Source organism: Oxyura jamaicensis, chromosome 3, assembly GCF_011077185.1.
Source record: "Oxyura jamaicensis isolate SHBP4307 breed ruddy duck chromosome 3, BPBGC_Ojam_1.0, whole genome shotgun sequence".
In the NCBI taxonomy this organism is placed as follows: Eukaryota; Metazoa; Chordata; class Aves; order Anseriformes; family Anatidae; genus Oxyura; species Oxyura jamaicensis.
Genome location: NC_048895.1, coordinates 111,176,498 through 111,203,379, shown reverse-complemented (window position 1 = coordinate 111,203,379; position 26,882 = coordinate 111,176,498). Strand labels below are relative to the sequence as shown.

Sequence of the window (26,882 nt, the reverse complement as noted above, 5' to 3'; positions counted from 1 at the left end):
ACATATTGTTACTTACTCCAGGCTGGCAGCAGAAATTCCTAAGCCAATTCCTGCTGACATCTTGGTAAAGAAAACATAAGAAGAATAGAAAATGGTTTCTTGTCCTTTTCCATGAGGATTCTGCAGGCGGAAGTTATCAACAACATCAGGCAGCATTGACCTAGAGATAAGCAAGATAAGAGGAAAACTCAAGCTGAAGTCATTTCTCGAAGCTCAAACTTAGTGAAAGAACCTCCCCCCTCCACTTTCTAAGATCTGATTGATGTAACTAGTTATGAAGACAAGAGAATCCACTTCAAAAAGTCCTACTGATGGACAGGAGGGCAAAAACCTTTGTAAGAAATGCACAGCAACATATTAGCATGTAGACAAACAGTAGAAAAAGTATCAAACACTTTCTGGGAGGTGACAGAATTTCTTAGATTGACTGTCATTCCAGCAGAAGTTGTAATATCAAAGAAAAACCCAACACCTTAACATTTCAAGGGACTCAATCTCTGAATAGTTCTATTCTGAAATAACTCTTGACAAGCTAATAAAATTTTCTGAAACCAATGGGGTCCATTCTCTGTCTACTTCAAAGAGACTGTATTTGGTGATGGGAATCTGAATAAAAGCTGTACAAATGGCAACTGTGAGTTTGCGTGTTTTTTTTTTTTTTTTCCCCAATATATGTCATGAATTACTGTTGGAAAAAAGGCTTCTGACCCCCTGTGCATAGTGTATAGTCTGACAGCTTATCTCACACTCTGTTTCTATGATCCCTTGGAGTTACAGCGTTTTCAGGGAATTGTCCAAATGAGTAAAACAAAACAGCTCTCAGCAACAGTCGTGCCTTCTGGTCAATTTGACCTGAACAATAATTATTCCCTCTGGAAAGGACATTGCCCATCCTGCTCAATCTTAAGTAATTTTTTTTCCACATATTTTCAGTCCTCAAGAGCCAAGTTGAAGTCTCAGTTTCTTTTACCCATATTCTTGTGGTATTTAATCCGTAACACAGGACTGCTCAAAACAGTTTCATAGCTTGATTTTCTCTGCTACCCTCTAACCTTTTGTCCCCCTCTACTCTGCCCTTGTGTAGCCCCCACTGCACCACTCAGAGGGTGGTGAGGCACTGGAACAGGTTGCCCAGGGAAGCTGTGGATGCCCCATTCCTGGAAGTGTTCAAGGCCAGGTTATATGAGGCCCTGGGCAACCTGATTCAGTGGGAGGTGTCCCTGCCCATGGCAGGGGGTTGGAAATAGATGATCTTTAAGGTCCCTTCCAACCCAAACCATTCTATAATTCCATCTATGATTCTATGAAATTCTATCTCTTTCAGAGGCAAATTACACGCAGTACACACATACATAGACATATACCCCTTCCCCACCTCAAATGTAAAATTCTCCTACCATGGCAACAGCAGAGATGCTGCAATGCTCAGACCAGAGACAAAGGCCACAAAGTACGCCAGGATCAGGTTTGGAATGGTCACTAGCATGACTGCAAAAGGAATCATCCACTGAGGAAGAAGAAAACAGTACATGTAACTTACAGTAAGCACTGTTTAATGGTATATAACCTGTTCCTTTCAACGTATAAGATTGTGCTGTGAAAAGACAGTTCACACGCACCAAAGCCTAGTGCTTCAGTATTTTGGTGAAATGACATTTCTAAAGAGCTCTGAGCCAAGCTGGATTTACCTGCCCATGAGAACCAGAGAAAAATAGGAGTAGCAATGTTACTGCCTTCTCTGCTAGCATTATTAGGGTTATAGCTGCACTAGTAAATTAAACAGTCCCAAGAGCCTATTTATCAGTCATGAAGCCAACTGGCAGACCCTGGCCACATTCAAACTATTAAAATCTCCTACTCACTGTAAGAAGGGTGCCCATATGTTGTGGTTTAGCCCCAGCAGGCAGCTAAGCCCCATGCAGCTGCTCACTCACTCTCCCTAGGTGGGATGGGGGAGAGAATCAGAAAGGTAACTGTGAGAACTGATGGGCTAAGATTAAATCATTCACTAGGTAAAGCAAAAATCTTGAGTGCAAGCAAAGCAAAACCAGGAATTCACTCACTACTTCCCATCGGCAGGCAGGTGCTCAGCCCCTTCCAGGAGAGCAGGGCTCACCACATGTAACATTTTATTGGGAAGACAAACACCATCACTCCAAAAATCTCCCTTCCTCCTTCTTTCCCCCAGCTTTTATTGCTGAGCATGACACCACATGGTGTGGGACATCCCTTTGGCTAGCCCAGCTGTCCTGGCTGTGTCCCCTCCCAGCTCCTGGTGCACCCCCAGCCTCCCCGCTGGCAGGGCAGCATGAGGAGCTGAAAGGTCCTTGGCTGTGTGCAAACACTGCTCTGCAACAACTAAATCATCAGTGTGTTATCAACACTGCTTTCATCAAAAATCCAAACGATAGCATTATGTGAGCCTCTACAAGGAAAATTAATTCTGTCCCAGCCAAAATGACACCACAGAAATAATTTTTGTGAGAAGTCCCTTAAATGATCTAGTTGCCAAACTGTGCCCAGGTAGTTCCCGGACAATTGCTAATCTGCTTGTGCTGGCATTTTCCTGACAATTTAGTAACAGAGATGACCAAATGCCAGTTACAACTCATGTCATTACACTGTGTTTCAAGGGGAAGGACAGAGGTTCAGTGATCAATTTAACCTGCAAAAAACCTATTTCAGAGATCAAATTAAGTCTTGAATGAAAAGAGTTTGCTTATGCCTTCATATCCAGTGACTACTTGAAAGCAGTCTAGGTACTTGGCAGTAACTAAAGCCAGGAATACAGCGGGGTTTACTTCACTCCACACAGCCAGACACACTCACAGCGTTGCACAAGTCACTAAGACTACCCTCGAAACTAAACTAATTTGGGCTGCTCAGGATTTGGTTTCTGGCAGTACTTAAAACCACCAGATTTCTTCAACTTCCACTTGAGGCAATGGGCTTGCAGGCTTGAAAATCCACTATTTTAAATGCTGATTGAATGCACACAGCCCAGCTGTCCCATATCCATCACATGCTCCATCTCCCACGCCTGTGAACCATGGTCATGGCACACGTAGAATCCAGAACCAGAGGCTTATCTACAGGGCTTTTTAATGATGGGGGATTAGTTTAACATTAAGTGTTTCAATCCTCTATAGTCGCAGCTGGGGAGCTGAGGGTATGAGAAGAGCTTTCACAGAGAGTGATTCCCCTAAGCACTGCTATTTACAGTTTGGTATGATAAGTGATTCTGGGAGTCCTGAAGCCTAATCCATTATGTTTATGTTTTAAATGCATTTCCAATCTAAAGCATTTTCTCCTAACATAAGGAGGCAGAAAATAACCTTTCCTGACTGCAAGTTCCCAGCACAGATGGATAATCCTTGCATTAGCCCGGTGTTGTGGCAAAATCATTACTTCACCACAAGAGAGCACTCCAGCAATACAAGTTTTTATGTTGCCTATAAGCAGTTTTATGACAGGCTTATACTCCACATGGGGCCCCCACTCAGAAACCAGAGCACTTAAACAAAATTTTAGATCGATAATAATAATCATTGTAATTGTAATTTTCTACTGAAAGACAAGCACGACCCACAAGACTAGGCTGCAATGCCCTAGAGTTTCACTCCTGCAATGGTAGTGCAATCATGGGGGCAGTGTTCCTGCTGCAATAAACAGCTAATGAGTCTCGTTCCTTCCAACTTGTAAAGCAAAAAAGCTCTGCTATTGGCACCCTGCTCCCTTGTCACGGGGCTGCTGCACTGCGAGTCATAAACAATATCCCACAGCTGTCACGTGTATTTCTTCCATTCACTGGCAACATCATGGAAGGGGACCTTTCTGGGATGGGAAAGGTATTGCTGGCCTGTGCAACAGCTCATTATGAAGGGCAGATTTGGAAAATGTGCAGCAGAAAGGGGTATGGGAAAGTGGCAAAAGGGCTGCACAGCCAGGATCCACACAAGGACATGCCTCCCTGCTGAGCAGTGCTGAGAGATGGCAATCAGACAGTGGGGTATGGGTGATGAGGTGAACAGATTGGGGAAATTCTGGGATTTTTTTAAATTTTTATTAAGTTCTCCTAAACCCACATGGATACAGAGGGCCCAAAATGCCAGTGAGACCCCTCTCTTAAGGAACTTTGCTGCCTCCCTGGGGCCCTGGTTAAAGATGTTAGAAGAAAACTTCCTAGCCTAGTTTGGACCTCAGATTATTATCCATTACTACTTCTTTACCTAGGAAATGATGTAGTTGTAATGACAAACTCCAAGGGCAATCAGAAGAGACTTCAGGGCTTTGGGACTACTATTTAAGGGATCAGGAGCACAGGTACTGTTTCCCTGTATCCCGCCAGCTGCAGGGAATGATATTGGTGAATGGCCAGCCCTTTTACCTAGCAAGATCTCTCTGCAAGGTCAATAGCAGAATTTTGGCTTTTTTTTTTTTTTTTTTTTTTTTTTTTGATCATGGGGTTGGTATGGACAACATCAGGCCTGCTGGTGCACTTCTCTTGAAAGGGGAAAATGATTTTTGCTCAAGAGTTAGCAGGGCTGTGTGAAAGAACTTTAAACTAGATTTGAAGGGAGAAAGGAATAAAATCAGGCTCATTTATTTTTCAACTGTCTTGGGAATCTGGAGAGGTCCCAGGTGACTGGAAGCTGGCAAATGTTGCCCCAGTTTTCGAGAAAGGCAAGAATGAAGACCCCAGTAATTATAGGCCCGTCAGTCTCATCTCAATGCCTGGTAAAATTATGAAGAAGATTTTTCTGGGAGTTATTAAAAAACACCTGAAAGGCAATGCCAGCGTTGTCATTAACAACAGAGGTCCACAACGGGAAAGTCCCGCTTAATTAATTTTCTTTTATGACAAAGTTACCCATCTAGTTGGCCAAAGGAAGCCAGTTGATGTGATTGTTTTGGATTTTAGCAAAGTTTTTGATACTGTTCCTCACAGTACCTTTACGGACAAAATGTCCAGCATACAGCTAGACAAATACACAATATGATGAGTGAACAATTGGCTGATCAGCTGGGCTCAAAAGATTAAACGCAGTTTCATCAGGCTAGCAGCCAGTCGCTGGTACGGTTCCCCAAGGCTCCACTTGATAGCAGTTCTCTTCAATGTTTTTAAAAATGATCTGTACATAGGACTCAAATGCATGCCAAGTAAGTTTGCAGATTAAACTACACTGGGATGACCTGTTGACTCCCTTTAGGGTGCAGAGGCCTTGCAGAGAGATCTTGCTAAGTTATAGGGCTGGGCATTCACCATTTGTGTGAAGTTCAACAAGACCAAGTGCCAAATTCTGCACCTGGAATGGAGTAATCCTGGATTACCCCCATAGAGACCAGGGGACAAGAAACTCAAGAGTAGGCCCATAGAAAAGGATCTGGAAGATTTGGTTGACAATAAAAGGTCTAGATGGCAAGGTGTATGAGGAGCAGCTGAGGTCCCTTGGTTTGTTCAGCCCAGAGCAAAGCAGGCCGAGGGGAGGCCTCATGGGGAGCAGAGGTGCGGGCGCTGAGCTCTGCTCTCTGGGGACAGTGACAGGACCCAAGGGAACGGCGTGGATCTGGGACAGGGGAGGGTCAGGCTGGGTGTGAGGGAAAGGTTCTGCACCCAGAGGTGGTCGGGCACTGGGACAGGCTCCCCAGGGCTGTGGTCATGGCCCTGAGCTGCCAGAGTTCAACAAGCATTGGGACAACGCTCTTGGACATAGGGTCTGGTTTTGGGTGGTCCTACCGAAGTGGCCAGGAGTTGGACCCCATGATCCTCGTGGGTCCTTTCCAGCTCAGGATATTATATGATTAACTGAAAAGCTAATGTTGGCTAATGGAAACTAGAGTTTTGAGGTTTCTTCTTTAGCAAATTTTGGCCTTAAAATAAGGGGTAAACACATGTGCACACACCCACGCTGTCTCCAAGAATATTTAATACTCAAACACAAGAGAGAAAGGTTCCAGTTTTCAGACACCTTGTCAAAACCACAAATCAATAGTTGCCACACTTGCAGTTTCTAATGACAATTCCACCTCCAGTCACTGAAAGACTTACTGATTGTAAGTTCAGCGTTTGCCCCATGAGGACAGAGCAGACAACCTAAGTGAAACAAAGCCTATGGAAGCAGAAGCAAATAAACTGCAGGGCATAATTTCTAGCCTGTGCATCAACCTGACCATGGGAAGGATCCTGCTTGGGTATGATGCTATATTTCCAGGGAGTCTAGGCTTTGAACTTCCAGTCAGTGTAGATACTTTGTCAGCAGATAGATGATTGATCATCTCTTGGGGGGAATGAATAGAGAGGGAGAAATACCAGTGGAAGGAAGCCAGGATTCTTGTAACCTATCAACCTACACTGCTCTCTACACATAGTGAAGTCTCCTCAACATAAAAATGCTTTTACAGGAAAGTGAATTTGGAGCAGTTCTGTTTATTTTATTTATTTTTCTCCAGAAAACTTAGTTTCAAATTACCTCTTCACCCTGAAAGCTGAGCAGGATTTTAGAGAAAAACTTTTTTTCTCCTGCTTTCTTCCCTTCCAGATGAACATACCTGAGTGACAAACATCAGAGCCTTGGGTGATGTGGTTTGTTTCACAGTGAGAGAGAACAGGTTAGTTGTACAGATCACACAAGGTGGTAGTATGGGAAACCCCTGTGATGCATTGCCAGACACAAAATCAGACAGTGAGCACACAGGAAGCATTCACAGTCCCTTGGGAAATGTCTACAAGGTGAAATAAGAGAGGTGGCTTTTTTCAGTCCAACTCCTGCTGAGACCATAATGCAGTCAAGCAACTCAACTGTAAAATTAAGTTAAACTATGTTTACAGAGGTGCTGACAAGCTCTCCAGTCATGTTAGACTGAATTTACAGAGCCAAGCTGGTAGAAGAAAGCATAGCCATATAGGAAGAGATTTCCTAAGGAGGAAATCTGCATTTCCTGGTCCACTTAATGGTCCAATACTGCTTTTGGCAATTCTCTTTGCTCCAGTAGTAAAAAGAAATGAGGAGGGGACTTAGATTCCAGATGTCTACTTCAAAGCACGTAACAGTTCAGCATATTTGGAATATGGGTTTTAAAGTTACTTCAGATTCTTTGGAAGTCATTCCAACACACAGATTGTAATTGCAAAGAATGATAACTATTCAATTATATTCAACAATTGTCTCCAGATCTAAACTTTTCAGCTTTCTTCAGACTTTGACATATAACTTCAGTCTGGATTTCCAGTCCTTATGCTTTGTTGTACACAAGGAAGACAATTTTCTTCTTTCCTCTTTCACAAGTAATTGAAGGTAAACAGGGGAAAATGGGGAGGAACAGGCCTATGTGATGATTCACTGAGGATGATGACAGAAAATTGCTGCTGTCTGCACTAAGTGAGAGACTTAAAATAATCCATCAGAGACAAGGGCAGACTCCCTGAGCTGGCTTTGTAGAGCTGTGTCAAAGTTAAACTAGGCTTCTTTTCTGAGGCAGGTCAGATAATTTCTTTTACTTCACAAATAACTGTCCCTCTCCATTCAAGGGATGTGGGCACCCCTCTCTGCTTAGGTTTCTAGAGGAGGATGTGAAACAGACTTCTGTTTCCTCCTCTGTGACTGAATTAAAAATGCAGTCAGCTTAGCATCATACACAAAGACAAAAGCCTTGTAAAACAGATAACCTGTCAACCTGAGAAAACATAGATCTGAATTTATAAAACATCATCCAGGCTCACTTCTGAGAGCGGCGTAATGCAAACCTTGTGCAAATTCTTAACAACAGCAAAAAAAGACTGAGATATCCCTTCAGCATCAACACATTTCTCAAAAGTTTCTCTTGAAAGCCTGGAATCTGTCTGAAATTTGGTGTAACAATTTTAAAACAAACTCTAAAACTGAGCAAGTTTCTTGTAGCTTGAGGTTATAAGCACTTGAAATAGTTCTTGAAGTGGCTCCAATTGTCACAGTAAGTGAGCACAAGCAGATTTCTTTTCTCTAAGGATTTGCTTACCGAAATCCCACATGCTGCACACTTCTTGCCAAATCGCTGCAGAAACTTCTGCCAGAAGGGAATGCTCACAGCTGCTGATACCTACAATTAACAAAAAAGCAAGTCTGTGCTGTGCTTACTACCGCTGTCTTCGTACACAGGCTGTACAGCTCATAAATACCTTTCTGTCTAGTGCATGAGGGTCTGAAAGGCAAATGAACATGCAGATTACTGTTTCTCCTCATCCCTCTCCAAGGGATTTGTCTGATTCACTATTATGTTACAAATGAAAACTATCCATGAGAGGCTTTTTCGAAATCAAATATCAGCAGACAATAACTTAAACTTTCCTTTTCATGTTGTAAGCCACATCAGTTAAAGCTATACAGTCATTAGAGTTCAAGCTTATTGCAAATAGTCAAACTTTGTGCCGATGCCTTTTACCTTGTGGTCTGAAGCTGATACATGATAATTTGATTAAGCCCTACCCCGCTGTGCAGGAAGAAAATTGAAGCACAAGATACACTTATCTTAAAGTATACTTAAAGTACATATCCCACCCTACATGTTTATTCTCAGGAACAACCTCTAAGGGATATAGTCACATATAATCATCATTACCATATCACATATTATATACTCACCTGATAGCAATTAACAACTACAGGCAACATAGTACTAATGCACTAAAATATTTCTACTAATGAGAGTCTTACAACTTATCTAAATTCAAATGTCAACTCACTGTCACAACTATATTACACTTTTCACTGCCTTTGCTTCCTTTTCGTGGCGTCCATTACTTGGAGAGCCTTAAGATAACCCAACAGTTAGCTATTGCTCTCCAGCATTTTGATTTTATTACTGGAAAAGATCCGTCTTATAATGTGGAAAAGGAAGAATCAAAAAGAATCATCAAAAAGGATATTAAAAAAGGATCCTATCAAATTCTGATATCAAATCCTGCCAGTTTTGATATCCTATCAAAAAAGGGTAGAAAGGCTTGGAGGCTGGAACCAAGAAGTGGAAATGAAGTTGCCCTATAGTGGTTCCACAAAATCTCTGTGCCAAATTGGTCAGAAATCATGCAATATATTCCCTGAAAGTGGCTGTTGCAGTGTTCTATGTGGCAGACACATCTCCACAAAACATTCAAAACATGCAGTAGATAGACATTCCAGTAACTATGCAACATTAAACTGTTGACTTGCGCTAAAAAAGACTTTGGTCAGAAGGATGAAGACCACAGCTTTCTACTAATACTACTTGTAATTGTCAAGTAAACCATACACTACAGCATCAGTGTGTGATTGAGTTACAGGTATCACCTAAACAGAGCAGAATTCTACCTCTGCATATCAAGAAAAAGGGTTCTGTAAAAAGATCTTTTTATCACACTGCCAATTGCTCTAGAGAAGAATCTTCATGTCTCTAGATAGTTTAAATATTTACCCTTGTGAGCTTCCTGGCCCAGAATGCTTATGCGTATGAATGCACAAACTAAGGTTGCTTAATTTTCTGCTTATCAGACTGAGGAAAGGGGAAAAAAAGGAGCTAAAATTCTAGACCTCCTTCTTGGCAGCATCTTTTGCTTTTTATAGGAGCAGAAAGTGACTCGCAGATAAAATCAACAAGAAATGAATTAAAAGCTTAAAAATTACAGTAGGAAGTGTCAGGTTTATTCCAAACACACAATGCAAAAGATGGTATAGCACTTTAACAGCTCTATCTAGACACAGAACTCTTCTTGCCTTCTCTTATTTTGAGCTAAAAACAGTAAGATTGAGCTAGCAAATAAAAATACAGGAGAGAAGTACAACTCACCAAGATGGTCACAACCAAATACTGGAAGTGATTGCGAAGATCCGCTGCATGAGTACAGAACAGGACAAAGTTGCTCTGCTCCAGCTGTTGAATTGAAGATAATTGGTGACCACCAAAAGGAAAAGGAAAAAAGACAAAAAATATCACACTCCACACTAGCGAAACATATTTGGAGACTAATTTCTTAAATGTAGGATTTGGGAGCCTTGTTTTCCCTCATTTTCAACAACATGAAGAAGCAGTAACTCTCCTGCTATCCCTGGAGTAACGTGCCAGAAATATCAGGACAAGCTAGAGGAAAAACATGCTCCTAACAGGGGAAAAAAAAAAAAAAAAAAAAAAAAGACCCAAACAGGAATTGCCTTATGAGAATATTCTACCTAAGGACTCTATTCCCCATGTTGCAATTGCCTTGTGTCATGGTCACAGTCACAGGTGCAGACTACTGCAAGAAATTGCCCTTCCTTTTCCATAGCCATGCCATAAATCTTTCACCAGAAGCTCTGATTCCCTAACAAGTCACTGTTCAACTTCTTGAATTAAAGCAGCTAACTGTGAGTTCATGTTGGCTAATGAGCATAGCTTTGAGTTAGATATTTTGCTGAGTTTTAGTGCTCACTGGATGGGAGGATCTGGCCACACTATATCATAATGGCAGATGAAGCTACAGCAGCATGATCAACTCTTGCTCCATTGTGTGCTTATCAGCAGCTAATCATCTGCATATAAATTAGGCCAAAAGTTATATCCCTTCTCCACCGCACCGAACCCCTCCCTAGACTGTGGCCCAGTTTCCTCTGCCTTCATTTCAGATGTGGAATATCACACTCAAGGATTACGACCAATGCATCTTTACTGGCCCATTCCTTTGCTCATTAGTAATCTGTTCATGGGGGAACACCCTAAGTCAGTGTTCCCCACCCCCAGAATTAATAATAGCAAGGGTTGCACATGCTGGTTGAACTGGAGCAATGCAAATTCCAGCTTCTCCTTCCCCTTACACCTTCCCTGTAGTCTGTACAACAAGAAAAAGAGATATGGGGTGACAGAAGATCTTTTCCTCTTTGGGTGTCATCAACAAGTAGTTAGCTACAAACAACTGGATTTGTGTTGTACCCTTACTGACTGAATGGATGCTGGAAGCATCTGGACCACAAGGGACTCTCATCATTCTTCTCCCTGTCTCTGCTGTTGCTCTTGGTGCCTGCAACTCCCAGATTGCAAAAATGCTTCTCCTCTTGTTTCTCATGCTTGGGCCTTCCAGAAAGGACTGGCAGAAGCGGTAATTGACAGCCTTACTAACTGTGCCCAAATCCACACCAACAGGAAACTTCAGTGCTTCTTTGGCAACCAGGCTTTCAGGCAGTCTTTCCAAGAAACTTTCTAATTCACCATGACTACTGGTGAATACAGCACTGGTCTCTCACGTGCCCAGTTCTTGTCCTCTGTCCTAATATTCACTGTGATCAGTGGCTCATGTGACTAAGAGTCTGTTGACAAAAAACATGAATATTTTCAAAATAAAGCCAACTCGACTGATATGTATGTAGCAACAGATTCACATCAAAACCATGTATTTATTGAGTTGAACATAACTCACAAATCAAGCTTTAAAAGACCCCTGGACTATGAGAAGTGAGGGTTGCTTACTGAGTGGCTTTAAGTTTTTTCTATAGCTTCTCTTTATGGGAGGACATATCATTTTGTGAGAGCCCCGTTCAACTGCAGGTCCTGATTTGAAAATTAGCTCTGTCTAGCTCTGAAATAGCTGACCACCTGCCTCTGAACATCTTCTTACTCTGACCTAATGCCTTCCATCACAGAATACTCCATCAGAACTGATTCAGCCACTGTCTGAGAACAGTCACCTATGCAAAGGAAAGGGGCCGTGGTTTAAAGCAGCACACACTATAGAGAAGAACAGAGAGAAGAGCAAAAACATCCTCTAAGCAACTAACACCACAGGAGGCTGTAGATGGAGAGCATATAATAGCCTAATCTGGGTCACTGGGACTAGTTCCTTACCTTTTATGAAAAAAAAAGGGGGAAAGGAAAAATAAAAAATAATAAAAATCTGTAAATGGTCAGGTCTTTGGTTTTCCTTCTTACTTGAATGAACCATCTCCAGCTGCACAGGACCCCAGGCACCAAAAAAGGCTCTGGTTCCCTACTGATTTGTAGAGGAAGGCACCACCCCCTTGATCACCACCTCCGGTCACAAGCCAAAGGTTATTTGCATTTGAGCTGCCTCACACTCTTCCATGCTGGGACTGGAAAGAGGCCAACACACAGCCACGGAGTCTGAAGTTACCTGAACTGCTGTTGAGATGAGAAGAAATGAAGCTGTAAGCTTCACATATGGACCATGCTTCATCGTGAGCCCAAGCCCCTTGCAAAAAGGAATTGCTCTGTCTGAATTCAAGGCATAAGGATCTAAGAAAAATAGAATACATATAATAATAATATTTTCCAGAGACAACCATGATATAATTATTAATAAATTTAGGCATATTTAGATGTATCTTACCATCTTTTTCCTTTACTCCAAGAAAAAGAATGATAATTCCCAGAAGATACACACCTCCTATAACCCCTGCTGCAATCATATATACTTTTGCCTTTGAAGAGAAAAAAGATATATTTGAAATTGTGACAGGAGAGTGACAAGTCGTTATGAAAATATCAGTCTCTTTCTGGTGAGTCATCTACAAATGAAGAAATGCCCATCTAAACAGAGCCAACTGTCTGTCTTTTACCCTCTGAAAAATGTTCACTTCTGCAATTCATTTATAAACAACACCTACTTCAGGATAAATCCAGGACACGTGGGTATATATTTCCTGGGGGGAAAAAAGAAGCTGTGAACAAAAGGGCTACTGTGTTGGCAACCAGAACATTTCAAAAATTTGCTTATGTTGAGACTAGCTGTAGACATACACAGTCATCTGTCAAAAACATGCAGCATCCATAGAATGATTCTGATTTTTTTTTTCAAATCCAGTCAGTCTAGCTACAGAGACTCCAACCTCTATCTTCATTCTGGGTGGAAAAGGATTCAGTGCTGATGCACACATAACTACTACAATTGCAGCATTTATACATAACACTATTAAAATCTTACTTTAGGCTTTAATTAGTTTTAGAAAACATTCTTTCATACTGATATTTTGAGAATATGGTAGCTTGCATGGTTGTTTTCCCAGTTAGCTAATGAAATGCTCAACGAATTCAGAAATCTTTACTTTCTATTAGCCAGATGAACAAACCCTCCAAGGATACCTCCCACACAATCAAATGATATTTATTGCTTCAAACTACTGCAACTCTTGAATAAAGCTTTAAAATTTTATTTTGCTTTAGTGTTCTGTTATTTTTTTACTGTGTTATGAAAGATAAAATAAGTGATGGTTATACAGCTTTGTGACACAATGATTACTTGATAGGAAAACTGAATACTGAATGATCAGTTAGATGTTGCAAATGACAGGATTATAAATCTGGAAATGAAGTGGTAAATGGGCATGCAATTACAACAATGTACTCCCAAATATAAAGTCACTTAGTGTAGATACAAAAGTAGACAGATGCACCACTTAAGTGGTTCAATTGATGATCTTCAAGTGTTCATTTAGACGATCTTCAAGGTGACAACTTTTATTAAGATACTTACATTTCAGAAAGGGACATGGTAAAATAAAGAATAATCCTGTACTCCTTTATTTGTGATAAAGATATTTTGGATACAGAATTATAAACGTAGTCAAAGAGGACATTCATACTACTAGTTATGGCTTGTACAGACTGCAGAAGTGTAGATACCTGAATTCATGAGGTATAATTTCAGCCTCTAAACAGCCTAGTCAGGACAGAAGGGCTAAACAAACAACAACAAAAAAGACTGTGGTCTTCACTATTGCCAGAGCTGTTCATTCACACTATGGCCTCTGCCCACAGCAGAGGGCTCTTTGGGAAAAAGGAGTGAATAGAACCTTGCCCACGGAAAACAGTTGGACACCATAATCCAGACCATTCTCAACCATGGGATACTATTCGCTTACAAAACTTGAGGAGATGACACACAAAACAGAGGGAGAAAGGAAAAAAAAAAAAAAAGTAAATAAATAGGAAAAGCTTACCAAAATAAACAAATGTCCGCATGTAAATAAGGAAGTGAAATAAGGAAAACAAAAGAAATAAGCAAATATCCAAACTTTTTTTTTTTAATCTTTGATTAAATTAGTTTGCAAAACTGTACTCTAGGATAGTGTTAAAGCTGTAGGAATAATGTTAAAAGGATATAACAAACAACAGATTTATTGGTGAAGGTAATATCTTTAATTAAATCAACCCGTACAGCTGGGAAAAAAAAAAAAAAGATGACAAGATTCCAGTCACAGTTCCCCTTCTTCAGATACAAAAAAGAAACAGATCTAAAACATGTTTGTTTGCCTAAAAGCTTTTGCATTGTTTCCCAGTGTTAGTAGCTAGTTTAATAAAAAAATGTTACTTCCATCTAAAAAACTCTGTTTAGGCTATATTATCTGATATTTTTTTCAAAGCAAAAAGCCTACTTGCTATGCAACGCATTGTGAAGCTTCTTCATTCATCTCCCTCCTACCTCAACAAGCACAGGAAAGCATGTGGTTAGAAAGAAAATAAATCAAAATCATCTATTTTTTCCTTAGCAGCCAATTAGGAGATTTGAAAGTGGAAATTGGTGATTATGACATAAAGCAGATTCAGAAAAGGAATCTGCTGTGCAATGAAATTCAGCTTGCTCCACAACTCTTCAAGCTACTCTCCACAGTTCACAGAGCTGTAATAGCACCGTGATTTCCGACAGCAATCCATTGTCCACTAGAAGCTAAAAAGGAAGAAATGATAATGTTCTGTGTCTTGTTAAAAAAATACACTAGAAGTTACCTAATGAGCAGCTTCAAAAACACTTTAATCAGCTACAAAATGGTACAGCCACTTAGAGAATCAGCCCAGCTCTCCCCAGGCAGTTTCCCAGCTCAGCTGTCTGAGAAGACTTACAAAGGCCTGTGCCAACAAAAGAGATGAGGTAGCAGAGAGGCAGAGAATAGCACCTGGGACAGGGGGGATGCATGGCTTGGTCACTTTCCTGGACTGCCTGTGCTGGTGCCAGGGTATGCTATTTCAAAGGGTATGTGAAATCATGCCTTTAGCTTGTGATTTTAGTGCTGCTGAAGAGTGGGAATAGGAGCTATTCAACCCTTACACGCAGACCACTGGCTACAAATATGTATATCCTGATCTGCACTGTGCAATTGAAATTAGACTTAGGTCAAAGAAGCCTTCTTCGTAGGGAATTTTATATATAAGTGAGTATATGCACTGACAGAAATAGATGGAAATATTAAAAGTGAGACTGACTCTAACAAGTGGTTATATGGAACCAACAAACTTCTGATTTCACAAGTGGCAGAAAAAATACTAGTTAAGGCATTTGCTTGATTCAGGGTCTGTTTCGAGACCACTGTAAAAAATGGAAGATGGTCAAACTCTGTCACAAAGATTTGGATCAGGTTTTAGGATTACCTCTTATACATAAAACTTCCTCTATTTCTCCAAAAATGGAGAACTGAAGCATAAACAGATTAAATTACTTGTGCGGGATTACAGGAAAAATCTGCCTTAGAAAAAGAAATGAACAAGTGTGGACCTCAAGGATCATGCCACACGTTAACCGAGCCCTGCTCCTACTTATTGCCTAATACCAACCATTTACTTTAAACAGTGCCAGTGCTTTGTACTTTTGCAAGAATACAGATTCCAAGCAGGACTTAGTTTCTTGCATGTAACAGCCATTATTTTTTGCAGAAGATCCCTACTGATACCTGCTTTGAGAAGCAAAGTTGCTGGACTGAGAGATTCTGCTCCAGCCTCCTTTATTTTCTTACTAAGCTATTTTACCCTGCAGATCAGCTCCTAGTGAAAATAAAGTGTGGCCATACACCTTCTAGATACTTTACAGTTCAGCATCTTCAGCAAAGCTCCTCAGTATGATTCCGCCATGCTCAGAAGTGGTTGCAAAGACAATAGACCAGAACCCTTGTTGTTAATAAGGCAGTTGTTTCAGCTCTAGCATTGCTGGTTTCAAGGAAGTCATGTTCAAGCTCATCTGTCTGTGTGATGTGATATTACAGGAAGAACATGCCCCTCTAGGGCCAGGCTGGATGGGACTTTGAGCAACCTGGTCTAGAGGAAGATGTCCCTGCCCATGGCAGAGAGGTTGGAATTAGATCATCTCCTAAAACAAACCATTCTCTGATTCTGTGATTCTCTCCCAAAGAGATCTTACCGTGCTCCCACAGACACTTACTTGATGGGACAGGGAGTCCGAGGGCTCAGGAAAGCTGGGACTGTCATGCCAGGAGTCGGTAGGACTGGTTGTGTTTAGTGGGGGATTCATGGTGCAGTGATGAGAGAGATGAGCACTGGCCACAATTTGGCCCTGAAGTGCAGCTCCAATCAAGGTCCCAAGAACTTCCATGGTCATTCCTGGAGAAGGAAGCACAAACGAGCATTCAGGATGAGAACCTGATCCATCCACTGTTCACATGCCTGCTTATTTATCTCACTGAAGAACAACCTCATCAAAGCAATACAATTTTATTTTGTATGGATTAAGCAGAAAAAGAAATACCAAGAACTACTGAACTGGAAGGTCAGTAATAGAATAGTCTCAAGGAAAGTGAGTTTTGTCACTGGATTTCTGATCAGCTTTTAGATGCTTCCATAGAAGAGCCCTTTTTATGCATGCTGCATGATAAATATGGCTGGGGTTAAGAACCATAAGGGGATAACACAGAAATTTTTCATCTTGAGGGCAAGAGTTAAGTTACAGATTAAATACTGAATGCCACTTTTCCGAAGTACAACTAGGAGCCATAACATCAAACTTTTCACTTCATGTTTGACAGTAACTTTGTCAAATATTTTGGAAGCTACTTATCTGCTCAGACCTCTAGGTCCTCCAACTGTAAAATGAATCAGGGCTTACCTTGGGTTTATGTTGGAACTAACCCAGCTGTAAAGCTCTTGACAACAGCAGATGCTGTTCTTAACTGCCTAAGGGTGTATTCAGGCAGAACTAAGCACCTCGGCCTCAGAGCATGGTTCACATCACTAACGCTCCACTCCAGCACCGTCAGAACAAGGAAGCACCTAAAAACCAACTAGTCTCCATTTCGGAAAGCAAAGATATCTAACCACATGTACCCAAATCATGCTCCATGCACTCAAAATCAAAGTAGTTAGTTGTTACAACCCCACTGCCGGTGACTGTTAGTAATTTGGGTTTAGACCCTTCTCACTCTTAAGGGTTTCAAACCTACCGCTCCTATTTCCATGCAAGATGGCCATACAGCATCCCCAGTGCAGGGAGATAAACTGAGCTCCTGTCCTAGCTCCAGGTACTATTTAAGCATTTTGCATAAAGATTCATAGGACTGAGGACGTTAACAGATTAGGAACAAGGACCAAGACTCACTGCTTCTGAGAGAATATTCTTCTCATTGACCTATGCACTAGGGCTCCTTCTACTAAAAAGGCTAACCACTGCACAGGGCAGGGCAGTAACAAAAGCTGTAAGCAGCTATGGAAGATCAAGGGAGGAAAAGGCAAGACAGGCACCCAGGAGACTTGGATCATTTAAATCATTGCCAGTATGTTCCCACACAGAGAATGTTTCTGAATGGAAGATCTGAGGCTTCGTGTTACATAAATTTCAACCAAGAGGTGAAAATAAATAAATAAATAAATAAGTTTATTCCCCAAGCTTCATATCTAATCTTCCCAGCAATGGTTCAGTTCAGTCCATCCACACAAAAGTGGCTGATGGTGGAAATCCTAACCTCAAGCTGATCAGAACTGTTTTGCCACAATCCAGTCTGATACATCTTGCAGAGCTTCCAAACTGTTCAATGCCCAGCACAAAAGAAGCAATACCTGAGTCACACCTTTCATTCAAAACACCACCTACAGCTTTCTAACCTTTATTTAAGACACCACATTAGCATTTTACCAAGCACCTGCATACAATAAAACTCAGAACATTATTATAGGCAACAGAAACACAACTATTGTGAAACTTCTTATGTTGTAAGAAGTGCCAGGAGCTGAGAAACAGGCAGATTTCAAAGTTTTTGGGTGCTCAGAGTTGATAATGTATTACTCTCCGCTGTAGCAAAGAAAGCAGATCTCCTGGAAAAAAAGATTGTACCTTGGAGTAGGTTCTGTGTTTTGCCCAGATATAAGTAGTATCTATCTGAAAACAACTTTGGAATCCAGCGTTTGTATCATGCATTTACAGTAAGGAACGGGAGAAAATGTATGATAAACAGTTCTGCTTCTCTCCAGTAGAGGGGAGTGGATCCTCTGACCCCAACCTTTTGTTTTTAAAGCACACTTCAGATTACACTGCTGTTTGTCTCTAAGCAATTGAAGAAATGCCTGAACAACTAACTGCATCCAATAAAGTCTATCAATGAGAATTCTCTATGAAACCCAAAGAGAAGTAAGAGAAGAGTGTTTAAGTAAGGCCTTGCTAAAAAAAAATAAATAAGAATAATAAACCTCATATAGTCATAACCATTACAAGAAAACTTGTCTCCAAACAAGTATTAATTAAAAATAGACAAAAATAGACACCTGAGAAGTGAAAATTATGGTTAATTGCACCACCCTAAATCATCTCAGCAGAGGAGCTGTATACAAAGTATCTCAAAGTAGAGGAGCTGTATATAAACTTTTCTGAACAGTAAAATGACACTATAGACGTACAACACCTCTTGCCCATGGAGCTCAAGAGCATTTATTAGCAAGAATTTCACATGCCTGTGAACTTATATTGGACTAGCAGATAGGAAAGCACACTTTTTGGATCACTGCCTCTGAAGACATAAAACCAGACAACAGAAAACACTAGGTATGTGGATTTAGTTAGAATTTAAGCCAGATGACTCAAAATAGTCACTGCCAAAGAATATAACACAACTGGAATCTCCTGCTGTTTAGTTCTGTGTCTGCTAGTCCAGGCTTTTTCTTGACATAGCTGATGATAATGCAAATTACAACCAATCCATGTGGCTAAGAAGGGGTTGGGTTGCTCAGGGGATATTAGATGTAGAATTTCTGACGTGATATTTTAGCACTTCTGGCCATATCACTGTGCCTCTGAGGTCCAATTTTCTATATACTTGAGCAAGTATGTTGAGGGTTAGAAGAACTAATGGAAGAGAAAAGGATTCTTGCTGTGAAAATAGATGGAAAAACAACGAGAAAAAAATATAAGCTACTCTAAAGCAACACCGAAGGACAAGTTAAGACAGAGAAAAACCTTTCATGTGACATTTGAGCACTCTTTTCTTTTGCCTTGCTTAATGCTGGTGGACATGAGAGACAGCAGCTACACAATAAAGAAGGCATGAGAACAGAGCTGAGGAGAGAAGGAAGCAAGAAACTGTTCTTACATGCATTTTATGATCTACACAAAAAATCTTGAAAAGGTTTTCACTGCACTTTTTGGTTTTAACAATTTGCTTCAAAGCAAAATCTTTGTCTGGTTTCGGAGAGCAAAGAGATAAGAGCCTGAGATATGGTCTGTAAACTGTCATTCTTTTAACTAGTATAGTCAGAGTAGTAGTTATATAACAACAAGATCTTTCTGCTAACTACCTTCAATATCTTCGATTTAAAAAGATGCAGACATAATAAAAAGAGAGATTTTAATTGGTGTGAGTGTGCACACACAAAAAAGAAAGAAAATCCAAACTAAAAGAAAAAAAGCTCAAAATTACTTTCAAACTTTTTTAATGGAATGTAAAATGAGATCAGCACTTTATTCTTTCCCCTAAAAATCTTTAAATGAAATAATTATTCTGCATTCAGGCTTTGGGTAATTTTTATTTTTCTCCTGGCTAGCAATAAACTGAAAAGAGTTTATAGCTATTTTGACAATTTGAGACAATAAAGCATTAATATCTCTCACGTAGCTAGAAAAATTGAAGCATCTACAGGACAAAATACTTCTCATCAGATATTAAAAATCTCATGTAGAAGTCCAATTTAGGGACACAAAACATTAGGAACTTCCTATAGCTAGAGAATTATTTTAAATAAAAGTCATCCCCGATCCACATGAGAAAGCCCATATCACACTCACGGTATGCCGTTGCAGAATCTCGCTCCTTCTGATCTGTGCTGAGAAACATGGTGAGAGCAGTATATGGTACCTGGAATAGCTATGCAAAGAAAGAACATCATTCAGGAAGTTTCAGGGCAGATGATGTATTTCTTTGATATCCACAAAAGTGGTTTAATGTAACATTAGAAGTCATTTATTTAGAATGTTACATCTTTTAGCAGAAAGACCTGGCTTTTTTTTTTTTTTTTTTCCTCCTGTTTTATAAGGCACATAAGAGCAAAAAAATCTCTTTCATAATACAAATAATAAATAATAAATTGCCAAGAGGCTCGACCTTAATGCTGTGTTCATCCAGCTTCCTCGGGAAAAAGTCCTTTAAAACCAGGCTACAAAGCATCTAGTTTTCATTGCACTAGGAGGCTATCATGTTCCTAGCTTGAGCTAACTAGCAGGAAGCAAAGCCATAATAAAACAATACAATTTTCCACCTTAGTCAAGCCAGAAGAATGCATACACCCCACAGATATTTCAATATTTGTTTCATTATGTAATTCTTTAACTGTCTGGGAACCACTTTTCAAAATAGGACCGAGAGAAATTCAATCAGCCAGGTTTCACCCTGTTGTATAGCACTGCAGCTGCCTCACTTCCAGTCCTGATCTGCCACGCAATGCTGCTTTGTTCTGAAGATACCTTCTTTCACCTTGATACTGGCTACAAGGCAGAACTGGGTGACAGCCCCTGCGTGTACAGTTATGGAATATGTCTGAGAAGTTCCTTGGGATCTACTGAAATAATAGTTTCTTCAATATGGTTTCTAAATACTGCAAGTCATGCAATATAGCACAAAAAATCATGTGTTCAAACTCTTTTATCCAGACATAAATATCATGATGACTACTATCAACACTATTTCAGCTCTGGGACTCTGACTTTTCCTTACCTTCCATCTTGAGTTAAAGCACCCAGAACTAGAGCCACAAAGCCATTTGTCTGCCATAATCTGCTCCTGAAAGCAGAAGCTGTGAGAAGTTAAGACGTCTAACTAGAATATAGGAATCTATATATCTCTGTGGATCTATTCAAGAATGAGTTAGGTATCCAAGACACCTCACTAATTTCCCAAAAGGCTGAGATGGTTTATGACACTGTCTTTCCTCAGATGTGCACCACTGGTCTTCAGTGGAAGTATTCTACCCTTTTGTGTGCTCAGACCCTTTGGCACTAAGTCACCTGCCTTAGCCTCAACTAATCTGGCTGAATTAGCAAGTCATTTGCCAGAGAAAGCCTGGGCAGAAACCATGAACCAGCAGAGTTCGATAAAGACATCTGCGGATCCCTTAAAACTCGCTAGAAGTTGAAATATGATGTAAAGATTTGGTAAACTTCAGTTTATTAAATTGGAATGCAATAACAAAAAAGCAGGTTACTGCTGAGACCATCATGACTTGTGACTACTTACTGTGGTCAGTGCTTGGAAAAGGCAGTAGAAAGTCAGGTACCACGCAACTCTCCCTGATACAAAAGGAGGCAGGTACCACATGAAAAAATAGGACACTACTGTGAACGGCGTACATGCCAGCATCCTGCAAAGAGAATTAGCACATGCCAACAATCTCAACATAAGGATAGCAAAGCACATTCAGTTTTCCTCCTCATATTCAGTATCATGCAATTTATTTCATGTGCTTAATACAATAATGATGTGATTTTAAGCATTAAATGTCTGCATGCATTAAATGCGCAAATTCATATGAAACGTATATAAGTACTTCCACAGAATGTAATAAAACAGCAAATGCGAAGGAAAAAAGCTATACTTACATTAATATCCTACTCAGAACTGACACAATTGCCTTGCACTTGTACTGTAATAGCACAACTGTATTGCCACTCCTTAGTACATCCCTAGACTACATCTTTATTAGAAAGAATCGCTGAAAACTAAGCCCTGTTGTCACATGTCATAACATACTTCAGCAGTGTTTCCAGGAGCTTACTTATTAGGAAGGATTCCCTGTTCTAATTTTTACACCTTCAGCTTTCCTCTCAAATTAGCCTCTCTACTGCTACTTCAAACACATGCAAACATGTTGATATAAACACTGAAAACAGCACAAAAGATAATGGGCAGCTCACTGCAAAACTTCCTATGGTCTGCATCTACTCTGGTATATACTTAATTACTCCATTTTACTCAACAATAAAACTCCAAACACAAAATGATCATCATCTGTTGGGGAAGGTGGCTTTAAAATAGATCTGAGAAACTTAAATTCCAGATGTTGCTGTGTACCAGCAATTCATTACATTTGGTCTAAAAATGATGTCAGGCAAACAACGCTCCAAACTCTGTGATACGGAGAAGTGACCAGATGCTATGATTTCCTAAAAGTCTGAGCTGCAGCAGCAGCAGAGCTCTCCCACGTTCTTGTAATCAGACATTAAACAATGCAATTAGATGACCAAGATCACAATAAAAAATATCCCAACACGTAAAAGAGAAAACAGATTAATCCCTTCACAACAGCACTACTGACATTGGGGGTCAGCTGATTATTTTGCAATCACGGACCGAAAACGTGGCATACAAAAGAGTAATGTGGGTAAATAGTTTAGTAAAACAATGACTTTCCCACACTGCTGTGGGGGGACGGACAGTGTCACTGGGAGCTAAACATTTGCAAGGAAAATGCCAGGTTCTGGTATTCTCTGACTCTCCAGTTTCCAGGCCATAGTTCATATACAGCTGATCAGCAATGGAAAACACAAAGAAGGGTACAATCCTCACCCATGCCAGGAAATCTACCTTCTTCTACAAAAGTGTGGGCTTTTCCAGGCTGGTGTCCAGACAGAGGCACCACAATGAAATGTTTTTATGGTCATTTTTTTGTGCAACTTCTCAGCAACAACCCTCTTAGCCATATTATTCCCTCCTCTTTCCACATTTTCTCTCCCTCATTAATTACAGTGAGTTATCAGAGCCTTGCTGAACTTGCTGATTTTCTACTATTAATTCCTTTGACAAAATATTTGACCAGATCTGTGTATTTTAAGTCAATGTCTGCTTATGCCTTTTAAATGCGTTACATAAAATACATGAGTAATGGTTGATGACTTCCTACTATGTTATGTACAGTATTAAGCCATACTTAAACTTTTGCCCTCTTTACTAATGTTTGTGCTTTGTGGGCAAACTTTTCTGACTGAGCCAATTCCATTGCTTCACTCTGGATACTTTGGAAATCAGGATAATTTCAAAGTAATAAAGTCTTTTTAGACTAACAGGAGACACATTTTTCCCTTACATAGAAATGATCTGAGCACCAAAGCACAGGAACAAAATTCCTATGAAAAACTACCATTACCAAAAAAAAAAAAAAAATCCTTCTGGAAAAAAAGCAGCTGGTTGATGAGTGCATATTGAAGGATGCCCTTCATGTAGAGGATTCTTCCTCTAAGAAATGCAAGTTGTACAGTCATTGGTTTACAGTACAAAGGGCTGCTAAGTTCACACTTCCACTGGAATGGGAGTTATCCTATCATTGATCTAATATTAACGCTGAACATGCTTATTTGCAATATTTTCAGGGAAGTGAAAAAATGCATCAGAACACATCTATTGGCATTTGTTATAAAAATGTCATTTGTCAGATATGAGCAGCTCACAATTTTCTGTAGCATGGGACAGCAAGGGAAACACCAGCTAAAAACAATGGCTTATTTTCCTTGACATTTCAACTACTTCACTCAGGATACTACATGTTTACATTTAGATTTTAGTTGTGAATCAAGTTTGGGAATTATATTAATTCAAAATTCATAATTAATTCAAAATACCTAGCAATACATCCTTACAAGGCATGAGATAGAGCAGTGATTGAACACTCCCTATTTCACAAACCACTTAGTCTCCCCTTGACTTCTAAAATAAAATAAAATAAAAAATAAGCTCCCTCTAGCGTGGTTGAGCTTGGGTTCCTCTATCATGGAGCACTCCTTTATAGTTTTCTTGCTTTACACCCAATCTCCTTTTTATATAAGATCTTATATGAACATTCATTCTTCTAATTCTGCTAACATGGGGACAGGACATGTGAGAGTGTTACTTTCCATGCAGATTCTGGTGGACGATAGCTAAGGTGCATACAAGATGCACATCACAGAGAAACATTACTCTGTCCCTTTAGTAATGCTGATCAAAATCCTAGAGCATCTCTTTCCTCTATAAAACTCATGGTGATTTTTCAGTTAAGTATTTTGATTACAGGGACACACCAGGAACAGGAACAGAGTGACTGCTATAACGAAGAATGAAACAGAGTTTCACATCTGTTCCACGTGTATTCAGGTATCTTTTACTGAGCAGGAAGGCTGAGAGCATTAAAGTGAAGGGAGCTCCTGGCAGGCTGATGTGGGAAGCGATGGCACACTAGGACACAAGTAGAAATTACAACTTTGTGAAGGAGTGTAACCGAACTAAAAGGAATCTAGACAGAGATGAAAATTCAATCTCCAGCAAGGTTTTACACCTGAGATTCTAGTTTTGTTAACAATGCGGTGTCTTGGCTTTATCTGTTGGTTCATCAAAGGGTAGAAAATCTTTTGTGTGTTTTCCACAGGTGAACAAGCTAAAGGGAAATAGACAACGTGATAATTTTTCTTTTTGATTTCATATGTGAGGAATGATTATGGTCACTGTTGCTTGGGAAACAGGCAAGGAAAAATAAGTCTAATTCAATGAATGACTGTATGAACACACATGCAAAATATTTATGTATATACACACACACGTAAAATACACGTACAGATTTCTGCTTACCAAGGCATGAGCCGGCCGATTTTTGTCCATTTACTTTTGCTAATAAAAAAGCCAGCAACAGGATCAGTAACTGCTCCTGAGGCTTTGCCAATGAACAGCACCAAAGAGGCATGGAACGGTGTAATCTGAAAGTACAAACGCAGTACTCTGAACAAGAGCCATTGTTCCTCAGTACAATGAAACTGCAGAAAGCAACTTTCCAGAAAGAACCTCGGTGTTTTAAAGAGTAATGTTAACTCATTTGCAAAACATAGCTGCTGCTGTCATAGAAATTACTACTGGCTACCCTACTGGATTCCCATAGCAAACAAACAAAACATTGAGACAGGCATCATGCAAAATGGGATTAAAGAGGAACAGTGCAAGGAAGGAGATATAACAGATGTGTTCAGATCTAGGAAGATGAGTCAGGTGGTCAAATAGGAGACTGAAGTCTTTGTTTTAGTTTTAAAACCTGACAGAGTGTCTCTGTAATTTTCCCCTCAGCTTGTTCCCTACCACAGTCCCATTTCCAGATCACTGTCTTGATCTGACCTAGACAAAAGCAGAGGCGGCTGTATACATGCATTCAGGCTTTTTCGTCTCCTGAGATTACCAACAAGGCTGCCAGCTTGCGGCACGAGGCTGCAGATCACAGAAGGGTTAAAAACTTGTGGTTTCTCCTTGAAGCACCTAGCTCATGCCACTATAGGCCTGAAAAAAAAGTCATTGAAATCTATATAATTATGAATGTTCTCTTAAATCTTTAAAAATAAATATATCGAGAGACCACTGAAACAGCCTGTGGGACTTAGAGTGACTGCAGAAAACACCCTTCGTCTATACGCGACTTCATGCCCTCGCTTCTTTAAGCCAGCTGGAAGTCTGGTGAATGCAGCAAATCCAACACGAAGCTTGAGGTAATATTCCCTGCTTTTCTGCAGGGTTTACTGTCTCCCAAGCACCATCACCTGCCTTTTAGCTTGCACAGGTCCCCTGTGCACAGAAATTGCTGCAGGTATTCCCTCAGAGGTGAAAGAAAGGAGCAACAATGGCTGAAATATCCATGATGACCTTTGTTAAAGGCAGATGCTGCACACTCCTGTAATCACACTTGTTACATTTTAACCCAAATTAGGGGAAATGGCAGAAATAGCTAATCTTCCTGACACTGCCAGCTCCAAGACACACACCCACCATGGAAAACTTAGGAACAAGGAAGGACTGGGGTTGTCACTGTGGCAGGTAATGACAGCAGCTCTCTGAGCATCCCATTGCTGCACTGCAGGACAATGCTGGGATGTGTCCCACAGCACCAGGCTGGCCACCTTGAGTGATTTGTGCCCTTCCACTGCCACAGTGACAAAAAGAACAAAATAATGATGCAGAAAGGTTCAGCAGTTGAAATACTGCATTGATATATGGGCATATGGGCAGAAAGTTTGAAATTAGGTGGGTTTTGCATCAGTATATTGCTCAAATAATGTGAGTAGACGGAAAGGAAGTAAAGAGCGGTGGAAGAAAGCCTTGAAAATTAAAGGAAGAATAGAAGGGAAGTTAAGATCTCTCTTAAAATAGGAGCGGAGTCTGTGCACACTCTTCCCACTTCTGTCATCTACAGGGGCTTATACATCCCTTAACTGCATTTTCTTTCCCTAAATTTAAAAAGTTTCAGCACCAGTGCCAGCAGCTTCTCAGTGCTAGTGCAAAACAAGATAAAATATGCTAAATTCACCCATTTCAAAAGGGAGAAAGACCAGAATCATATTATCAGAGCTTTTAGTGTTTTCCAGTAATGTGATTCAAGGCTTCTGTGTGGTTTGGAGTTATATTTGGGTGTCTGTAGTTTATACAGATAATTTAGGTGGAACATGGAATCCAAATGGAAAAATTATAAGCTACGAAAAGTGAATACAAATGTAATTTTCTTAGAAGGGGCCCAGATTATGCAATAAGGTTTACACATCGTGAGTTTCACAGTCTCAGAGCTGAAACCGTTCTGCCCTCTAAGTGGGCAAGATTTAAATTCAGGTACTGACTATAAAATGACATACTGTCCCCTGGGAATATATGGGAAAATGGCGAAATAAACAAACAAACAACCCCCCCCCC

General features: G+C 40.3%; 1 protein-coding gene across 1 annotated transcript in view; it reads right to left on the bottom strand.

Moving 5' to 3' along the window:
• The window catches only part of MFSD2B (major facilitator superfamily domain containing 2B), a 38,117-nt gene that overhangs the window by 4,616 nt on the left and 6,619 nt on the right, over positions 1–26,882 (bottom strand). The window contains exons 3-12 of the mRNA XM_035323139.1: positions 24,792–24,916; positions 21,432–21,555; positions 19,988–20,066; positions 16,145–16,323; positions 12,326–12,416; positions 12,110–12,231; positions 9,799–9,882; positions 7,996–8,076; positions 1,398–1,507; positions 17–160 (exon numbers count right to left, since the gene is read on the bottom strand). Of these exons, the coding sequence (XP_035179030.1) occupies positions 17–160; positions 1,398–1,507; positions 7,996–8,076; positions 9,799–9,882; positions 12,110–12,231; positions 12,326–12,416; positions 16,145–16,323; positions 19,988–20,066; positions 21,432–21,555; positions 24,792–24,916 (1,139 nt within the window). The remainder of the gene's footprint in view (positions 1–16; positions 161–1,397; positions 1,508–7,995; positions 8,077–9,798; positions 9,883–12,109; positions 12,232–12,325; positions 12,417–16,144; positions 16,324–19,987; positions 20,067–21,431; positions 21,556–24,791; positions 24,917–26,882) is intronic.